At 40.3% G+C, this 18,965-nt stretch overlaps 1 protein-coding gene and 1 long non-coding RNA gene across 3 annotated transcripts; one reads left to right on the forward strand and one right to left on the reverse strand.

Annotated features, from left to right (window-relative positions):
- Nucleotides 1-2,194: 2,194 nt before the first annotated feature.
- Nucleotides 2,195-18,190, reverse strand: LOC130707739 (uncharacterized). Its single transcript, XR_009007764.1, has 3 exons — nt 17,923-18,190; nt 14,403-14,509; nt 2,195-2,306 (listed from the first exon to the last, which is right to left on the reverse strand). It is a non-coding gene; the product is annotated as an uncharacterized LOC130707739 (long non-coding RNA).
- RPS27L (ribosomal protein S27 like) lies at nt 9,638-13,177 on the forward strand. 2 transcript variants are annotated; one of them, XM_007165970.3, is made up of 4 exons: nt 9,638-9,793; nt 10,684-10,792; nt 11,752-11,862; nt 12,977-13,177. In XM_007165970.3, the coding sequence occupies exons 1-4, from the start codon at nt 9,788-9,790 to the stop codon at nt 13,003-13,005; spliced, it is 255 nt and encodes an 84-aa protein (XP_007166032.1). In that variant the 5' UTR covers nt 9,638-9,787; the 3' UTR covers nt 13,006-13,177. The 2 variants fall into 2 exon arrangements, with proteins under 2 accessions (XP_007166032.1, XP_057400512.1); XM_057544529.1 differs by lacking the exon at nt 9,638-9,793 and adding an exon at nt 9,850-10,377.
- Nucleotides 18,191-18,965: the final 775 nt, after the last annotated feature.

Below are 18,965 nucleotides of genomic sequence, written 5' to 3' on the forward strand. Positions count from 1 at the left end.
CTTAACCACTACGCCACCAGGGAAGTCCTGGACTTTGCTTTTGAAATTTTTAAGCCCTCCAGAGAACTCTCAACCTTGGCTCCTCTTGGAATCACCTGGGGAGTTTTTAAAACACTGCCACCTGGGTCCCACGCCCAAATACTCTAATTGACCTAGGGTGCTCCTTTGGTGATTCTAATGAGCAATCAAGTTTGAGTATCATTGACTTAAAGGGTTCTTTGACATGATAAGAGAGAATGAAATTTGCTAGAATGAACAAAGTATCTTGGAGAAACAGGAGAGGTGGGGAACTTCCCTGCTGCAATCTAGAGAAATAGCCTTGATTTGCTACCCTGGAGTAGTAGGAATCTGGGTCTGGCTTCCGCACAGCCCCATGGGGGAGGTAGGAAGACTCCAGAGAGAATGGCTGTGTGGTGGCCAGGGCTTCTCACACTGGGATATACACACAGATCACAGGGGATCTTGTTAAAATGTAGATTCTGACTCAGTAGGTCTGGATGGGGCCTGAGAGTCTGCATTTCCAAAAAGTTCCTAGGTGATCCCAATGCTGCTGGTCCACAAACTGGCAAAGATCTGCATAGCCAAGGCCTAGGCCATCTCCCTTAAGATTCTCCTATCCATCTAAAGCAACGAATAGGAGGAGCCATGACCTGTCAAACCTGAAGGGTTCCACAGACAGGGACAGTAGACATCTGTGCAGTGACCTGGCTAGACTGACAACTGAAAAGCCGATGGACCCCATCTGCAAAGCCTTCTAGACTAAAAAGGGAGCATATCCTGTCAGGGGATACTGGCAGATCACAGATGACCCACTCAAAAGGGGTCTAGAAACCAGAGGGCAAGAGAAGCCAGCTGATACGGCCCATCAAAGTCAGCCTCCCGGGCACAGAGCAGGGTGAAGGATGGGCACAGAGCTGGTGGGGGACACATACAGGAAACTTAGCACAATCCTCAAGAATGAGGTGAAGTGTTCGCCAGGCCAGCTATCTTAGTCTGTTTGGGCTGCTATAACAAAATACTATGGACTGGGTAGTTTAAACACTAGACATTTATTTCTTACAGTTCTGGAGGCTGGGAAGTCCAAGATCCAGGCATCAACAGACTTTGTGTCTGGTGAGAGCCTGCTTCTTGGTTTATAGATGGCATATTTCTGTGTCCTTACACGACAGAAGGAGTGAGGGAGCTCTCTGGGGCCTCTTTTTTAATGGGACGAATTCTATAATGGAGTAGGACCCTATGGGGCCTTCCCGGAACAGACCGCCCTCCCGCCCCCCCCCCCCCCCCCCGCCGCAATGTCCTCCCCCTGCCTCTTGTTTGTAGAAAAGCTGTAGTCTCCCAGGCCTCCCCTGAGTCACAAAAGCCTGCCTCAAGAATTAATGATTGAAAGGATGTGAACATGTAATGACAAAAATAGCAGTTGGGCCAGGAGAACTGCTAAGAATTTAAACAGTCAAACAGCTATATGGCAGTCACAGGATTTTTAGTTCCTCCCTGAAGTACCTGGATAACAATATCTGATGCACATTTCCTGAGTTGTTTTACAGATGCTAAAACCGCCACCAAATGGAAGAAGTTAACTACTTGATGACCATGAGCACTTAGCCCCCAGACCTACTGGAGCCTAAGGATTGATAATGTTGATCCCTGTGACCCCACCCTGTTACCTCACCATCAACCACAATTCTTCGATTCACACACCCTGTGACTCCCCTCCCTCACCTTGCCTTTAAAAATGCTTCCTTGAAACCCATTGGGGAGTTCAGGTCTTTTGAGCGCAAGCTGCCTGTTCTTGCTCAGCCCTGCAATAAACCTTTCTTTGCTCCCAACTCCAACATTTCAGTTTGTTTGGCCTCACTGCATGTCAGGCACACGAACTTGGGTTTGACAACAATTCCAACATGAGGGCTCCATCCTAATGACCTAATCACCTCCCAAAGGCCCCACCCTCCAATACCATCACATTGGCGGTTAGGATTCAACATATGAATTTTGCGGGGGACACAAACATTTGGTCTATAGTACCAGTCCAACGGGGGCTCAGCCTCAGTCAGAAATTAAGTTGGTATGGAAAATAAAGAAAATGACACCAGCGTTTGTATCTGAGACTCTTACCCCTTAAGATTGGAGCTTACCTGAAGTGTCAAGGATCCTCATGCGCGGCAGATGAATCGCAACCCGAACAGCAGAGCTTTGGGGATAATGTTTGTGACCCTGTTGGAGAACTGATGTGCAGAGAAGAGGTCGGTTTCAGAAGTTGCTGCTGCTTTCAGGAATGTGTTGAGAATAAGCCACACGTGCTTTGCAACCTGCCAACAGGTGGACAATAGAAGGAAGAGAAAAAGAATACTGCCTTGTTAAAGTTTTGCTGACAACGTGGATTTCTTTGAGCTTCTCAGAAAAATACTTAGAAAGGCAGGGGTAAGAAAAGTTAACTTTAGGGCCCCACCTCACACCCTGAATTTCTTAAAGTCAAGACTAAACTAAACCTCTGACCATCTTTCTGGGAAAAGAAGGGCACAAGCCTGAGGAACTCCAACCCAGGGGAAAGTGGGTAACTGACCTATTTAGAACTGGTTTTGGCCGGCTTGAAGTTTAGCATCAGTGGGTTCCTGGCTTACCCTGAACACCTGTGAGTTTTCCCAGCATCTGAAGTTTGGCAAAGGAGGAGGGGGGTGGAAATGGCCGCACACTTCTAAGGTGAAGGGGGCCGGGTGCTGAAAAGGAGGGTTCAGCAGCACCTTCTCAGACCTGGCCAGATAGAAAAGCTGGAAAGTTTTCAGGCAGCACACAGAATTTCTTTCTTTTTAATTAATTAATTTATTAATTAATTTATTTATTTATTTATTTTTGGCTGTGTTGGGTCTTCGTTGCTGTGCACAGGCTTTCTCTAGTTGCAGAGAGCGGGGGCTACTCTTCGTTAAGGTGCGTGGGCTTCTCATTGCGGTGGCTTCTCTTGTTGCTGAGCACGGGCTCCAGGTGCATGGGCTTCAGTAGTTGTGGCACACGGGCTCAGTAGTTGTGGCTCGAGGGCTGTAGAGCGCAGGCTCAATAGCTGTGGTGCACGGGCTTAGTTGCTCTTTGGCATGTGGGAGCTTCCCAGACCAGGGCTCGAACCCATGTCCCCTGCATTGGCGGGCGGATTCTTAACCACTGCACCACCAGGGAAGTCCCCAGCACACAGAATTTCAACTGGCACTTCTCAGTCCTTTGAGAAGCCAGGCAGGAGCTCCTTGTGCAGGCCCTGAGTGTAGGCTGCCAAGGCAAAGGGACTCTGTGTCCCTGCACCTGCCTGCATGTCCCTTTATCTGCCATCAGTGCAAGGGCGTGGGGACATGTTAGGAGAAACTGAGCTTTGGACGAGGAGGCAGAGTTATAAATAGAGTCTAGGTCTTCTTGACCTTGAGTTTTATTTCTCACACTATTACAGTGTCTCAGAAGTTGAAGGCTTTTAACAATGTGACTGTACTGGGCATTGGTTAAGTAACTGAAGCAATAACTAGGCCTGATGATTAGAAATTGTTCTGAGACCTACTACACATCAAGTGCCAAAATAAATTCCAGGTTAGGGAGTTCCCTGGTGGGCTGGTGGTTAGGATTCTGGGCTTTCACTTCCATGGCCCGGGTTCTATCCCTAACCAGGGGTTCAATCCCTGGTTGGGGAACTGAAATCCTGCAAGCTGAGCTGCACAGCAAGAAAAAAAAAAATTCCAGGTTAATTAAAAAGTTAAAGAATAAATGCTACAACAAAAGAATTAAAAGAAAGCATAGGCAAATATTTAGCTGATCCTAAGGGGGCCAAGGCCTCTCTAAACACAATAGCAAAAAGGAAAAAAATTATAGATTTGAAATATATATAAATTCCTCTATGATTAAAAAATTGCCAAAATATTAATAGGAAAAAAGTTGAGAAAAATATTTGCAGTATCTATGATCAGTGGTTAATATCCTTAATCTAAAAGGATACATAGAGAAGAAATAGATGATCATCTCACTTTGTAAGTGCTAATGGCCAATAAGCATTTGAAAAATATTAATGAAGACAACAGTGAAATATGATAAAAAATGTTTTGCGATGGTTAATTTTATGTGTATTTTACTACAATAAAAAATGGGAGGGAAAAGGATATAAGTTATGTGCAAAGAATTGAAATCTTAGGTAGGAAGAAGAGATTAAAGAGCTTACAGGAAAATGAATTTCCTTTAATACTCAGTCTTATCCCTGCATGTGTTTGGAGACTTTCCAGAGAGTAGTTCCCAAACTCTAGTAGATGGTGAAGTTTTTTTGCTAGTCTATGGGGAAATGAGAGGAGAGCATAGTCAGCTTTTCCAAAAGTTAAACATTTTCAGTGTTTACCATGAGCGTAGTCTTTCACACCTGTTTGTTATTACAGGTTTTTGGGGTTTTTTTTTGTAATTTGTAGTGATAGTGGAAGATAATTTTTTGAGAAAGAGAATGTGCATGGGTCTCTAAAATGTCTGCATCTGGCTCACAAGAGAGCTGACAACACAACGTTCTCCTTCAAATTAGGGGAAGACAGTGACAAGTCCAGACACTTGCAAACAACTGCTCTCAATTTTCATGGAAGACTTACAGCAAAGTTTCATTTACTATTCCATAATACATGATATTATGACAAAATACCATTTACTTCTCTTGGATTGACTGAGATAGAGAGAAACATAATATCCAGTATTGTCAACGTTGCAAAGAAAGGGGCATTCTCAGACATTTACATCTGGATTGTAAATTGGTTTGACTTTTCTGGAGGGTAATTTGGCAGTTTATATTATAAATCTTAAAATGTGCATAACTTTTGACTCAGCAGTTCCTTTTTAGGAATATCCTAAGGAAATGATCAAGGATGGACACCCAGACTTATCTACAAGAATGTTTACTACAGCGTTATTTTAATAGTGAAAAATTGGGGGGATGGAGTATTGAGTGTTAGATTTGACAGAGCTGGGCGGTGGGTAGAGGGGTCTTCATTACTGTATTCATTTTCTATTGTTGCTGTAACAAATTACTATATAAAGTTAGTGGCTTAAAACAACACAAATTTATTTGCAACATCATGGATGGACCTTGAGCACCTTATGCTAAGTGAGATAAGCCAGATAGAGAAAGACAAGTACTGTATATTATATGTGGAATCTAAAAAAATCAAACTTGTAAAAAATACCCCAAGAAACAGAGTAAAATGGTGGTTACCAAGGAATGGGGAGTGGGGGGATAAGATTCATGGTGTTTAAGGGTACAAACTTGTAACAAGTACTAAAATAGCCATAAAGATTTTTTTAACATCTTTATTGGAATATAATTGCTTTACAATGTTGTGTTAGTTTCTGCTGTATAACAAAGTGAATCAGCTATATGTATACATATATCCCCATATCCCCTCCCTCTTGGGCTTCCCTCCCACCCTCCTTATCCCACCCCTCTAGGTGGTCACAAAGCACCGAGCTGATCTCCCCGTATGAAGCAGCTGCTTACCACTAGCTACCTATTTTACATTTGGTAGTATATATAAGTCCATGCCACTCTCTCACTTCATCCCAGCTTATCCTTCCCCCTCCCTGTGTCCTCAAGTCCATTCTCTATGTCTGTGTCTTTAATTTTTATTTATTTATTTAATTTAATTTATTTTTGGCTGCATTGGGTCTTTGTTGCTGCATGCAGGCTTTTCTCTAGTTGTGGCGAGCGGGGGCTACTCTTCCTTGCGGTGCACGGGCTTCTCATTGCAGTGGCTTCTCTTGTTGCAGAGCACGGGCTCTAGGCACGCGGGCTTCCGTAGTTGTGGCACGGGGGCTCAGTAGTTGTGGCTCACGGGCTCTAGAGCGCAGGCTCAGTAGTTGTGGCGCATGGCCTTAGTTGCTCTGCAGCATGTGGGATCTTCCCAGACCAGGGCTCGAACCCGTGTCCCCTGCATTGGCAGGTGGGTTCTTAACCACTGCGCCACCAGGGAAGCCCTATGTCTGTGTCTTTATTCCTGTCCTGCCCCTAGGTTCATCAGAACCATTTTTTTTTAGATTCAATATATATGAGTTAGCATATAGTATTTGTTTGTCTCTTTCTGACTTACTTCACTGTGTATGACAGACTCTAGGTCCATCCACCTCACTACAAATAACTCAATTTCATTTCTTTTTATGGCTGAGTAATATTCCATTGTATATATGTGCCACATCTTCTTTATCCATTCATCTGTCGATGGACACTTAGGTTGCTTCCATGTCCTGGCTATTGTAAATAGAGCTGCAATGAACATTGTGGTACATGACTCTTTTTGAATTATGGTTTTCTCAGGGCATATGCCCAGTAGTGGGATTGCTGGGTCATACGGTAGTTCTATTTTTAGTTTTTTAAGGAACCTCCATACTGTTCTCCATAGTGGCTGTATCAGTTTACATTCCCACCAACAGTGCCAGAGGGTTCCCTTTTCTCCACACCCTCTCCAGAATTTATTGTTTGTAGGTTTTTTGATGATGGCCATTCTGACTGGTGTGAGGTGATACCTCATTGTAGTTTTGATTTGCATTTCTCTAATGATTAGTGATGTTGAGCATCTTTTCATGTGTTTGTTGGCAATCTGTGTATCTTCTTTGGAGAAATGTCTATTTAGGTCTTCTGCCCATTTTTGGATTGGGTTGTTTGTTTTCTTGATATTGAGCTGCATGAGCTGCTTGTATATTTTGGAGATTAATCCTTTGTCAGTTGCTTCATTTGCAAATATTTTCTCCCATTCTGAGGGTTGTCTTTTCGTCTTTTTTATGGTTTCCTTTGTCGTGCAAAAGCTTTTGTTTCATTAGGTCCTATTTGTTTATTTTTGTTTTTACTTCCATTTCTCTAGGAGCTGGGTCAAAAAGGATTTTGCTGTGATTTATGTCATAGAGTGTTCTGCCTATGTTTTCCTCTAATAGTTTTATAGTGCCTGGCCTTACATTTAGGTCTTTAATCCATTTTGAGTTTATTTTTGTGTGTGGTATTAGGGAGTGTTCTAATTTCATTCTTTTACATGTAGCTGTCTAGTTTTCCCAGCACCACTTATTGAACAGGCTGTCTTTTCTCCATTGTATATTCTTGCCTCCTTTATCAAAGATAAGATGACCATATGTGCATGGGTTTATCTCTGGGCTTTCTATCCTGTTCCATTGATCTATATTTCTGTTTTTGTGCCAATACCATACTTACCATACTGTCTTGATTACTGTTGCTTTGTAGTATAATCTGAAGTCTGGGAGCCTGATTCCTCGAGCTCCATTTTTCTTTCTCAAGATTGCTTTGGCTATTCAGGGTCTTTTGTGTTTCCATACAAATTGTGAAATTTTTTATTCTAGTTCTGTGAAAAATGCCATTGGTAGTTTGATACGGATTGCATTGAATCTGTAGATTCCTTTGGGTAGTATAGTCATTTTCACAATGTTGATTCTTCCAATCCAAGAACATGGTATATCTCCCCATCTGTTTGTATCATCTTTAATTTCTTTCATCAGTGTCTTACAGTTTTCTGCATACAGGTCTTTTGTCTCCTTAGGTAGGTTTATTCCTAGGTATTTTATTCTTTTTGTTGCAGTGGTAAATGGGAGTGTTTCCTTAATTTCTCTTTCAGATTTTTCATCATTAGTGTATAAAGAGTTAATGTACAGTTTATTGAACATAGAATATTGTAAGAATGTAATGTGATAATTATTGTTACAATGGCAACCATATTACATAAATATATCAGAGTAACACATGTATACCTTAAATTTATACAATGTGACATGTCAACTGTATCCAAAAAAATAAATAAATAAATGATAAAAATAGATAAAACAACACAAATTTGTTATCTTACAGTTCTGTAGTTCAAAGTCTGACCTGGGTCTCACTGGGAGAAAAATTGAGGCCTGGCAGGGCTGTGTTCCTTCTGGAGGTTCTAGGGGAGAGTCCATTTCCTTGTCTTTTCCAGCTTCTAAGAGGCTGCCTGCAATCCTTGGCTCACCACCCCCTTCTTCCATCTTCAAAGCCAACAACATGGCATCTCTCATGCTCTTCTTTCATCACCACATCTCTCTCTCTTTCTTTCTCTTCCACTTTTTAGGATAATCCAGGATAATTTTCCTAGTTTAAAGCCAGCTAATTAGCAATCTTATTCCCACCTGCCATATAACTACAGGTCCTGGGGATTAAGAAGTCTTTGGGGGCCATGATTCTGCATACACAATTGTATTATTCCATATACTTATCTGTCTGAAAGTATTTAATATTAATTAATATTTTAAATATTAAGTATTTAAAACCCAGCCCTAATGTCTATTTTACTTTATTTTTTTTCCAGACAGAATTTTTATTTTATTTATTTATTATTTTTGTGGCATGGGGGCTCAGTAGTTTTGGCTTGCAGGCTCTAGAGCTCAGGCTCAGTAATTGTGGCACACGGGCTTAGTTGCTCCACGGCAGGTGGGATCTTCCAGGACCGGGGCTCGAACCTGTGTCCCCTGCATTGGCAGGTAGGTTCTTAACCACTGCACCACCAGGGAAGTCCCCCTAATGTCTATTTTAGTGTATGGATGAAATAAGGATATATATTCACAGGATGAATGCTATGTGCCCATTAAAAGTCATAATGTAGGAGAACATGTAGTAACATCGAGTAATGTTCATTATACAGTAAGTTGTGGGGGGAGGGGATCAAGTCTATACAAGAATATATACAAGATGATACCAATTATGTAATACCAAAACCCAAAACAAACCTACATGCAAGTGAATAAAAAAATGTCTGGAATGATAAAGGAAAAAATATGAACAATGCTTATCTCTGGATGGTGATTTAAATTTTCTTCTGTTTTTCTGCATTTTCCAAAATGTACATTACACATGTACTATCTTTTCGAAGAGAAATAAAAGTTGATCGAGAACGTCTATCTAGTACAATTTTCTGATGAAGCGTCTCCCTGGTTTCTTAGCTTTTGACCACACGCGCTCACAGGATGGTCCTCTTCATCAAAAATATTTCAAGTCTGGCCATCGGTGACACTCGCTGTTTTTTTCAGGCTCCAGCTGTCTGCTCTGGAAAGTGTGACCCACGGAGGACAGGAAGGAGCCACACGGTGAACTAAGCACGGCAGCGAATCGGTGCTTCTTAAAAACTTTTTTCAAGGCCAAGCAAACCCAAGGCACAGCTACATCCCGCAAAGAACTTAATAACCGGTACCGGTACCTTGGAAGCAGGATGCGCAAGTAAACGGGCCTCTTTCATAATCTCGCTGGGACGTGTTAACGGTTTTAATTAATAATATTGTTTTTAATACATAAAAGAACAGAACAGAGGCAGCGCCCGTGTGCTCGCCCGCAGGGCAGCCGAGGGCGGAAGGCTTGGCGGCGGGACCTATGACAAGTGACCCAGCGTGCCCAGCCGGGTCCGCTCTGCAGCGGTGCTGGCGCTCCCGAAGCTCGAGGGAGCTTCCCATTCGGGCGTGCACCGCCTGAGCCTGGCCCCAGGCACCACTTGCCCAGGGCGAAGCCCTGAGGCCGGCGGCCTTAGCCCAGGAGCCCGTTAGGATCACGGGCTTTGGGAGCTCGAATGGGCGAGCGCCTCAGCACCTCCCCTCGCCCGCCGCCCGCGGATCCCGGCCGGAGCCAGCCCTCACCACCGAGAGGAGCGCCTAGAGTCGACGGGGCCGCCGCTCCGCTCCTCCCAGTCTCCTCTATCGCGGAAGTTGACGCCGCGCTCCCGGTCGCGTGCTGCTCGCTAGGGGTGTCGCCTTAGAGATCTGCACGGGCTGGGCTTGCGAAAGGATCGACATGCCTGTGAGTTGTTTACTTTCGGGCTTCGCGTTTGTGTCTGCCTTCTCGGTCGGCCGAGGGGCCCCAGGGGCGGGCTAGCTCGATGGCTCCGCGGGCCCCCGGGGCTCCCTGCAGAACACGGCTCGGCGGCTCGGATCCCGCGGCTCTTTCGCGCGTGGCGGACTTGTTGGGACTTGCCCGGCGGCGCGGCGAGTCGGGCCCTGCCTGGGCGTGGAGCTGGGAGGACCCGGCGCCGCCCTGGGTGCAGTCCGGAGTCGATGGCTGAGAGGGGACAGCTCCCCGGCTACCCTACTCAGCCCTCCTGGGTTTCGGTGGGAACCCGCGAGGCTGTGATCGTTGAAGTCTTCTTGCTCTCCTTTTGCTTCGTGGGTCTTGCCCGCCGTGCCTTCTCTCGGAAGCAATTTCCTACTTGTTTCCTTTTTAAAAACTGTCTTCGCAGTTGCCTTACAAATTAACTCTATCAAGGACCGTCTCGCGTCAGCCACTTAAGAGTTCTTATCAGATGTTGAACCCTGGGGGCAGAAATCACCTCGGCGTTGGCATTCGCTGGGTCTACCTCAGCGACTTCTACTCTCAACGGGTCCAGGGTCCGGATCACGTTCTTACTTAGCACCACAGTTTTATTTTCACTGGCGACTGTTATTAGTTAAAAAGAACGGAGCTAACCTTACCACATGTTTCCTGATCGTTCCCCTTAACCGGAACTTGGAGAACACAAGCATTATAAAAAGTGTTGATGAAAGTTAACAGGCTTTAAAATAAGTAACATCTAAAGTGTTGTCTCTGCTGAATATGACCGTTATTCCTGTTTTTTGCATGTATATTTCACATATGGTTAAATCGGCCAGAGTTGTGGTGTCATTCTAGTAGTAATAATATGCTTTTTTATTCAGTTGGCTAGAGATTTACTGCATCCTTCCTTGGAAGAGGAGAAGAAAAAACATAAAAAGAAACGGCTGGTTCAAAGTCCAAATTCTTATTTTATGGATGTAAAATGTCCAGGTAAAATTTCAAACTTTAACTCCTTTCCTAAGGAAAATTTCTGTAAGGATTACTTACAGAATTTCTATAAGGGTTGCTCATAGTGTGTTGTGTATGTTTTGATATTAGGACCCGAAGTGGGATTACAGAATTGGAATGTCATAAGGGTTATTTCCATAATAAACCACTTTAGAAACATTTCGGGGGGAGCGGTGTGTGAAGATGGGACTCCACAGGGGACATGACACTGAACTTAAGTCTTTAAGCTGTTCAGATGATAAGTTTTCTTTTTCACGATGCAATGAAAAGTATATTGATTCTTCAGTGTAAAGCTGCGGGGTCCGGTATGGTGGCCATTAGCCATATGTGGCTACTGAGCACTTGAAATGTGGCTAGTCAAAATGGAAAAATTCTTTCTCATTCTTTTTTTCTTGAGGTATAATTGACATAAACCATTATATTAGTTTCAGGTGTGTGACCTCATGATTCCGTATTTGTATATATTGGTAAATGATCACCACAATAAGTCTAGTTAATATCTGTCACCATACATAGTTACAGAATTTTTTTTTCTTGTGATAAGAACTTTTAAGATATACTCTCTTAGCAACTTTCAAATATTCAGTAGGGTATTATTAACTATGGTCACCATACTGTATCTTGCTTTTTTTTTTTCATGCTGTATCTTTAAGTGTGAAATATACACCAGATTTTGAAGATGTAGCATTGAAAAAAAAAGGCTTTGATTATATGGTGAAATGATAATATTTTGGAAATACTGAGTTCAATAGAATATATTATTAATTTCACCTTTAAAAAAAACTTGTTTTTAATGTGGCTACTAGAAAAGTTTGTTACATATGGGGCTTGCTACTGCACAGCACTGAAGTTCCTAATCTTTTACAAGTCTTTACTAGAAATATGTTGAACAGGTACTGTGTTTTTTTCTGCTTTTCACTTTTAACACTTCCCTTTTTCAGGCTGCTACAAGATTACCACGGTTTTCAGCCATGCTCAGACAGTGGTGCTTTGTGTAGGTTGTTCAACCGTGTTATGCCAGCCGACAGGAGGAAAGGCCAGACTCACAGAAGGTAAATCATTTGGCATTTTCTAACCCAGTGATCAGATTTTATGATTTTAAAATCTCTCTCTTTACTAAAAATCAGTTTTAAAGAAATCTTAAATTCATAATTACCAAAATAATTTTTATCTTTCATTGCTCTTTTAGTAAAGAGTGCCCTGTTCAATGAGATAAGTTTGTACTCTTAACCTTGCAAAGAATTGCTTTATTATTTTTCTTAGTTTAGAGCACCTGATTCTGTTGTATTTAGTCAGTTTGCTTAACTTGGAATGTTAGACATAAATCAGAATGGAGCAAAAGAATAAATACATAAGATATCTAAAAACATAGGATTTAAAAATTTCTCCTGTAAATATTTTGTTTCAAATGTATTTGGTACATATGATTTAAGATAGTTTTAATCATTGCTAGCTGAGCAACAGATAATTAAAATGTCAGAGGTTTGATTTCTCTGAGCAGCTACTTATGATTAATATAGTCTAATTTTAATTCTTTCACTTTTGTGAAGAAAAAATAATACATATGTATATAATTTTCCATAGTAGTACTTAGAGATTTACAGCTCAATAGTGATATTTGAAGTTTGCTTGTGGTATTTTGGGGAGCTGTGAATTCCATGTTATTCTCATTGGAAGAGTTATAAGTGGATTGGCAATAAATCCAAGATCTATTTGGTGTGACTTCATGAGATCTAACTGTGAAATTAGCACAATATTTAAATGCAGTATTGCTCTTAAAAAATGTACTTGCAAGATTGCCAAAACCTTTATATCATGCCATGATTTTAGAATTTTGTGTCCATGTGCTGACAGATGATTAAAAGGGTGCATCTGTACCAGAATTTTCCTAAAAGACCTGAAATGAACTGTAATCAAAATTATTTTCTTGAACTCCATTATAACATTTGAGAACAGGGAGTGACAAGTCACATCAGAGTAAATTCAAATATAAAAGATATCTTTTAGCAAATTTCTGGTATAAAAAAATAAATAACCTGTATATGAATATTACTCTAGTATTTCTAAAACTTAAGCTTTTACGTAAAAAGTATTGTTTGTCATTAAAACTCTGTACCGAAGATAGAACAGACTTGTGTTTAATGTGCTCTTGTGATTCCTTTGCAGGGTGTTCATTTAGAAGAAAGCAGCACTAATGATCCACACAACCTCCTGAAGTTGTGTTCTATCGCAGAAAGCCTTATCAGTTCAGTAATTCCAGTTAATCTACCAAGATAATGTAATTATGTTTAATTTTGTAAGGTATACAACAGCGCTCTCCTATTTTGGTGTCAGTTTTTCAATAAAGTTTTGATTATGGGCAAACTACTCCTTTTCTTTTTTTCAAGTATGTGTTAATGTGCTATACATTTATATATGCTGTGTATATGAATTTGGTTTAAACATTTTTAAAAGGGTATTCTGATTAGTTTGTGTCTCGCTTCAGGAGTAGAAACTTTAAATATTTGATTTTCAGTCCTTTTCCAAATTTCTGTGAGGGGGCTAAATGATTACAAATGGAAAGAAGTTCATTATTTATTAATTCTAAATATAGTTTTGGTATTGTAACTATGGAAACATATTTATAGAAGTACATACTTAATGCAGTAACAATCACAGTGTAGTGCCTTGGATTTATATGCCCATAACATACTGTATACTTTAGTACAGTAACTGCAGCTGGGGTCTGAGTTATAGAAAGCTCTTTTTGGGGTAGAAAATTTGAGAGGAGGAATCAGGAGTAGCATGATTTACTCAGGATGTTCTGGCAGGGGGCAGTAGATGGTATTGAATTCTCTGGTCCAGACAGGTGAGCACTCCTGACTGAAAAATTTGTTGAGTGGTTCTGTTGTCTCATTGTCACTTTTATGGTTTATGAAGTGACCCTTGGGAGTTAGGGGGTAGAGTGTATCTTTCCCTCTCTAGCACCTATATGACTGCTCGTTAGACTGGGAAGATAACTGCTTCTCTTTTACCTGTTACCTTTAAGGCAGGCACTGAAGACAATCATTTCCTATCAAGAGGTGTTCCTACATATACACCCCCAATCCTAGAGACTGATCCTTTAACATACTGATTGGTATATCAGAGGAATGTTGCATGAGAACTGAAGAACTATGGAAAGTTTGGAGCGTATTTAATGATATGGAGAAATAAATAACTCAGAGCTTCCCAAACTTTCTTGGTTTATGGCATCTTTAGTCTCAGTAATTTTTTCATGGAGTCCCCTGGCCAAAAGAAATACCTAACAGTTAAATTTATTAAGTAGTTAGGTTCTAGCAACTGTAGTAGCCATTTGAAAAAAAAGAACACATAAATTAAAAGCAAAGTGATAATTTTTATCTCATTCTTAAATTACCTACTAATGGAATGAGTGTGCCTTTTGGGCACTGCAGTTTCTTAAAATTGGGATCACGTTGGACACTGCCATCCTCATTTTTTTCACATTGATTTTTGCATAGTACTAGCTTTTTATCACAGCAATGGCCCAAAACCCAGCTTCACAAAGATACATCATCAAAGGAAATGTGGTGCTATCTAATGTAACAGTTACCTGGAACTAGAAGTTTGCATGGTATCCAAAAGATGTCAAGTATCAATGTTTCTCCCATGATGCTCCAAGCCACCTCAGCTTGCACAGTTTAGGAACCTTGGAAAAATCTGTGGTAAATAAGGAGCAAATTCCTGAAAATTTTCTTGGAAATAGTATTGGAAGAAAGTATTGTACTTTAAAGAATCTATCTAAGGATTAATTTAAAGAGATACTTGGCACTGGGAACTGAATGGTATATTAAGTTTTACTTCATGATTAAACATATTACTGGGTTTGAAAAATGCTCAGTAGAGAACACTCAGACTTTTCCAAACTTCAAGGTTTGCCACATATATTTTTACTGAAATTTTTTCTTTAATACTATTATTTATATTGTCTTCATTTTTTAACATAAATGTATTTTTAAAGGAAACCTAATATCTCTTCCATAAATTTAAAAAAAAAAAAACAGTTACATAAAGATAATTAAAAATAAAATGAAATTCTTGGCTTCTGACCTGGTCGGGTGACAAATGGTTTCTTATCTGGTTGCCCCTGTAAGTCATCTGATAAAGGTCAGTGTTTTTGGTTTGAGATATAATGTAGATACCATAAAATTCAACACTTTACAATGTAAATTTCAGTGGTTTTTAGTATATTCACAACGTTGTACAACCACTACTACTATCTAATCTCAGACAATTTTCATCTCTCCAGAAAGAAACTCCATACTCATTAGCATTCACTCCCCATTTCTTCCTCCTCCCAGCTCCTGGCAACCACTACAGACTTTCTATCTCCTTGGATTTGCCTGCTCTGGACATTTTATATAAATGGGATCATACAATACGTGGCCTATTGTGTCTGGCTTCCTTCACTAGCATAATGTATATCATGGCCATTCATGCATGTATCAGTATTTCATTCCCTTTTTGACTGAATAATATTCTGTTGTAAGAATATACATTTTGGACTTCCCTGGTAGCACAGTGGTTAAGAATCTGCCTGCCAATGCAAGGGACACGGGTTCAAGCCCTGGTCTGGGAAGATCCCACATGCTGCGGAGCAACTAAGCCCGTGCGCCACAACTACTGAGCCTGCGCTCTACAGCCCGCGCACCTAGAGCCTGTGCTCTGCAACAAGAGAAGCCACTGCAAGGAGAAGCCCACGCACCGCAACAAGAGTAGCCTCTGCTCGCCGCCACTAGAGAAAGCCCATGTGCAGCAATGAAGACCCAACGCAGCCAAAAACAAAAAACAAAAGAACTATTTAGAAAAAATATATATATATATATGTAAATTTTATCTATTAATCAGTTGATGGACATTTGGGTTGTCTTCACTTTTTGGCTACTATAAATAATGCTGCTGTGAACTTCTGTGTACACATTTTTGTGTAGACATGTTTTAAACTCTCTTGGGTATAGACTTAGGAGTGGAATTGCTAGGTCATACAGTAACTCTGTATTTAGCTTTTTGAGAAACTGCCTGTTTTCCAAAGCAGCTGCACTATTTTACATTCCTACTAGCAATGCACAAGCATTCCAATTTCCTACATCCTTGCCAATACTTGCTATTGTCTATTTTTTTGATTGTAGCCATCTTAGTGTGTGTGAAGAGTTATCTCATTAGGGTTTGATGTGTATTTCCCTGATGACTAATGATGTTGACCATATTTTTTTTTTAAACATCTTTATTGAAGTATAATTGCTTCACAATGGTGTGTTAGTTTCTGCTTTATAACAAAGTGAATCAGCTACACATATACACACATTCCCATATCTCCTCCCTCCCGCATCTCCCTCCCTCCCACCCTCCCCATGTTGACCATATTTAAATGTGCTTATTGGCTATTTGTGTATCTTCTTTGGAGAAATGTCTATTCAGATCCTTTGCCCATTGTTAACTGGGTTGCCTTTTTATTTTTGAGTTGTAAGAGTTCTTACGTATTTTAGATACAAATCCCTCATATATACGGTTTGCAAATATTTTCTCCCATTCTGTAGGTTGTCTTTTCACCTTTTGTCCTTAGAAACACAAACATTTTAAATTTTTATGAAGTCTGATTTATCTAATTAGATATAGAAAACAGTATGGAGTTTCCTTAAAAAGCTAAAAATAGAGTTACCATTTGACCCAACAATCCCACTCCTGGGCATATATTGATTATCTGGAGAAAACCATAATTCGAAAGGATACGTGTACCCCAATATTCATAGCAGACCTATACCAGGTTGACTGTTATTTTCTTACCTAGCAAAACCTCACCTTAGAAAAAAATTCGGGAGACTAGTCCTGTCAGATTTAGTTAAAAGCCTACATTTTAAATTTTTCTTAGGGAAGCAGGTTTAGTTTCGATTATTCTACAGGAACAGAATATTGGAGCTGCCACTGCCTTCTGGACCCAGAGCTCAGGAGACACCAGCTTCAGCCCGGGTCGATATTTTGTGTTTGTATTCTTAAGTCCATGAGTGTCTTTTTCATTTTTTCATTTCACATTATTTTTAAAAAATATTTTTTTTCTTTAATCCTCTTGGGCTTTGCTTTTTTTTATATATAAATTTATTTATTTATTTATTTATTTTTGGCTGTGCTGGGTCTTCGTTTCTGTGCGAGGGCTTTCTCCAGTTGCGGTGAGCGGGGGCCACTCTTCATCGCGGTGCGCGGGCCTCTCACTGTCGCGGCCTCTCTTGTTGCGGAGCACAGGCTCCAGACACGCAGGCTCAGTAGTTGTGGCTCACGGGCCTAGTTGCTCTGCGGCATATGGGATCTTCCCAGACCAGGGCTCGAACCCGTGTCCCCTGCATTGGCAGGCAGATTCTCAACCACTGCGCCACCAGGAAAGCCCCTCATTTCACATTTTATATATCATGCCATGTATATAAGAGAGGGGGTGTGTAAAAGCATGACTCTACTGTGCCATCTTTGTTTTGTCTTTAATTTGCATATTAATAACAAAAGTTGTGTATTTTCCTTTATTTGCAGCCAGATTTACTAATTAAAATCCCAATACATGTTTTTTTAAATTCATTTTATGTGACTTAACCTTTTTTTTTTTTTGCTAAGCACTCCATCTTATAAAATTGCATGCCACTAACTGTCCTTTTCTTGGGTCTGTAAATTTTTAGAGATGCTTTTTTTATGGGAAGACAAGATAGTTTTAGAACAGGCTTTTGAGTCAGATATGCCTGGATTTGAAATGAGTTCTAATGGTTAATGCTTGTGTGACTTTGGGCAAAATAAGTACAATAATTTCTACTTAATCGGGTTGTTTTGAAGATAACATATATAAAGTGCTTAGCACAATGCCTGACACATAGTAAGTACTATGTTAATAGTATTCTTTTAAATAAAAAAGGATCCTGCGTATTCAAAATCAAGCACTTTCAAGTTCTGTTTTTTTCTTCCAAATTATTTACCCACTTCATTACCACACTGGAGCATAGCTGTGTTAACTATTGCTGCAAAGGAAGTCACCCCAAAATTTAGTGGCTTAAAATAATGATGACATTCTTTTTCATGATTCTGTGGGTTGGTCTTACCTGGGCTCACTCATGCATGGAGGCTCAACTGGACTGGAAGGTCCAAGATGGCTTCAGTCACATGTCTTGTACTGGCCGTCAGCTGGGTTATCCTGTAAGGTAGTCTGGTTTCCTTACGTGGCTGTCTTGGGGGCAGTGTTCTTGGAGGGTGAAGATGGAAGTTTGATGGTCTCTTGAAGCCTAAGCGTTGGAACTTGTGCAACATCATTTCCACCACGTTCCCTGGGTCAAAGCAAGTCACAAGGCCACCTCAGGTTCAAGGGAGTGGAGAAACAGACACCACCTTTGGTTGAGAAGACAGGCAAAATCACATTGCAAAGGAGCATGCACAATGGAATGGGAGGAATTTGTGGCTATTAAAATTTTTACCACATGTTGGGAGAACTCCAATATTTATCAAGGTTATTCATTCTCCAACCCATGAACATGTCCACAATCAATTCTTAAAGAAATGCTTTATTCATTTCCCTATTCTGGATGAGCACAGAATATAAGTGGGAAATTTACATTAGAGGAAATCCAGATGGCCAATGAACGTATGAAAATAGGTCTAACTTCACTAACAATAGGTAAATGCAAGTAAAAACAACCAGATACCATTTCCCATCCATTGCATAGTCAAATATTGAAAGTCAGTGTTGTCATATAAACAACAGAATTAGGTTCAACCATATAAAATTGTTTATATTCATGCATTTTTGACGTAGAAAAACTGCAATTTCATATGGTCAAAGGATGTTCCTTATAGCACCGCATATAATAGTAAAAAAAAAAAATCCATCAATAAGAAAATGGATAGTATAATGTGATATAGTCATACAGTGTAATATTTCATAGCAGTTAAAATAAACTGAATTTATATTTCCCAACTTGACCAGATCACAAAACAATGTTAAATTTAAAAGGAGAGTGTAGAAAACATCTATACTATGGTGCTATTTGTGTAAATGTAAATAATACAATTTAATACTATATCAGATATGAATATATATACTTGGCTGTGAAAGTATTAAATAAGGGACTGGAAGGATATACCCCAACTC

This window comes from Balaenoptera acutorostrata, chromosome 3 (assembly GCF_949987535.1).
Source record: "Balaenoptera acutorostrata chromosome 3, mBalAcu1.1, whole genome shotgun sequence".
NCBI classification, from domain to species: domain Eukaryota; kingdom Metazoa; phylum Chordata; class Mammalia; order Artiodactyla; family Balaenopteridae; genus Balaenoptera; species Balaenoptera acutorostrata.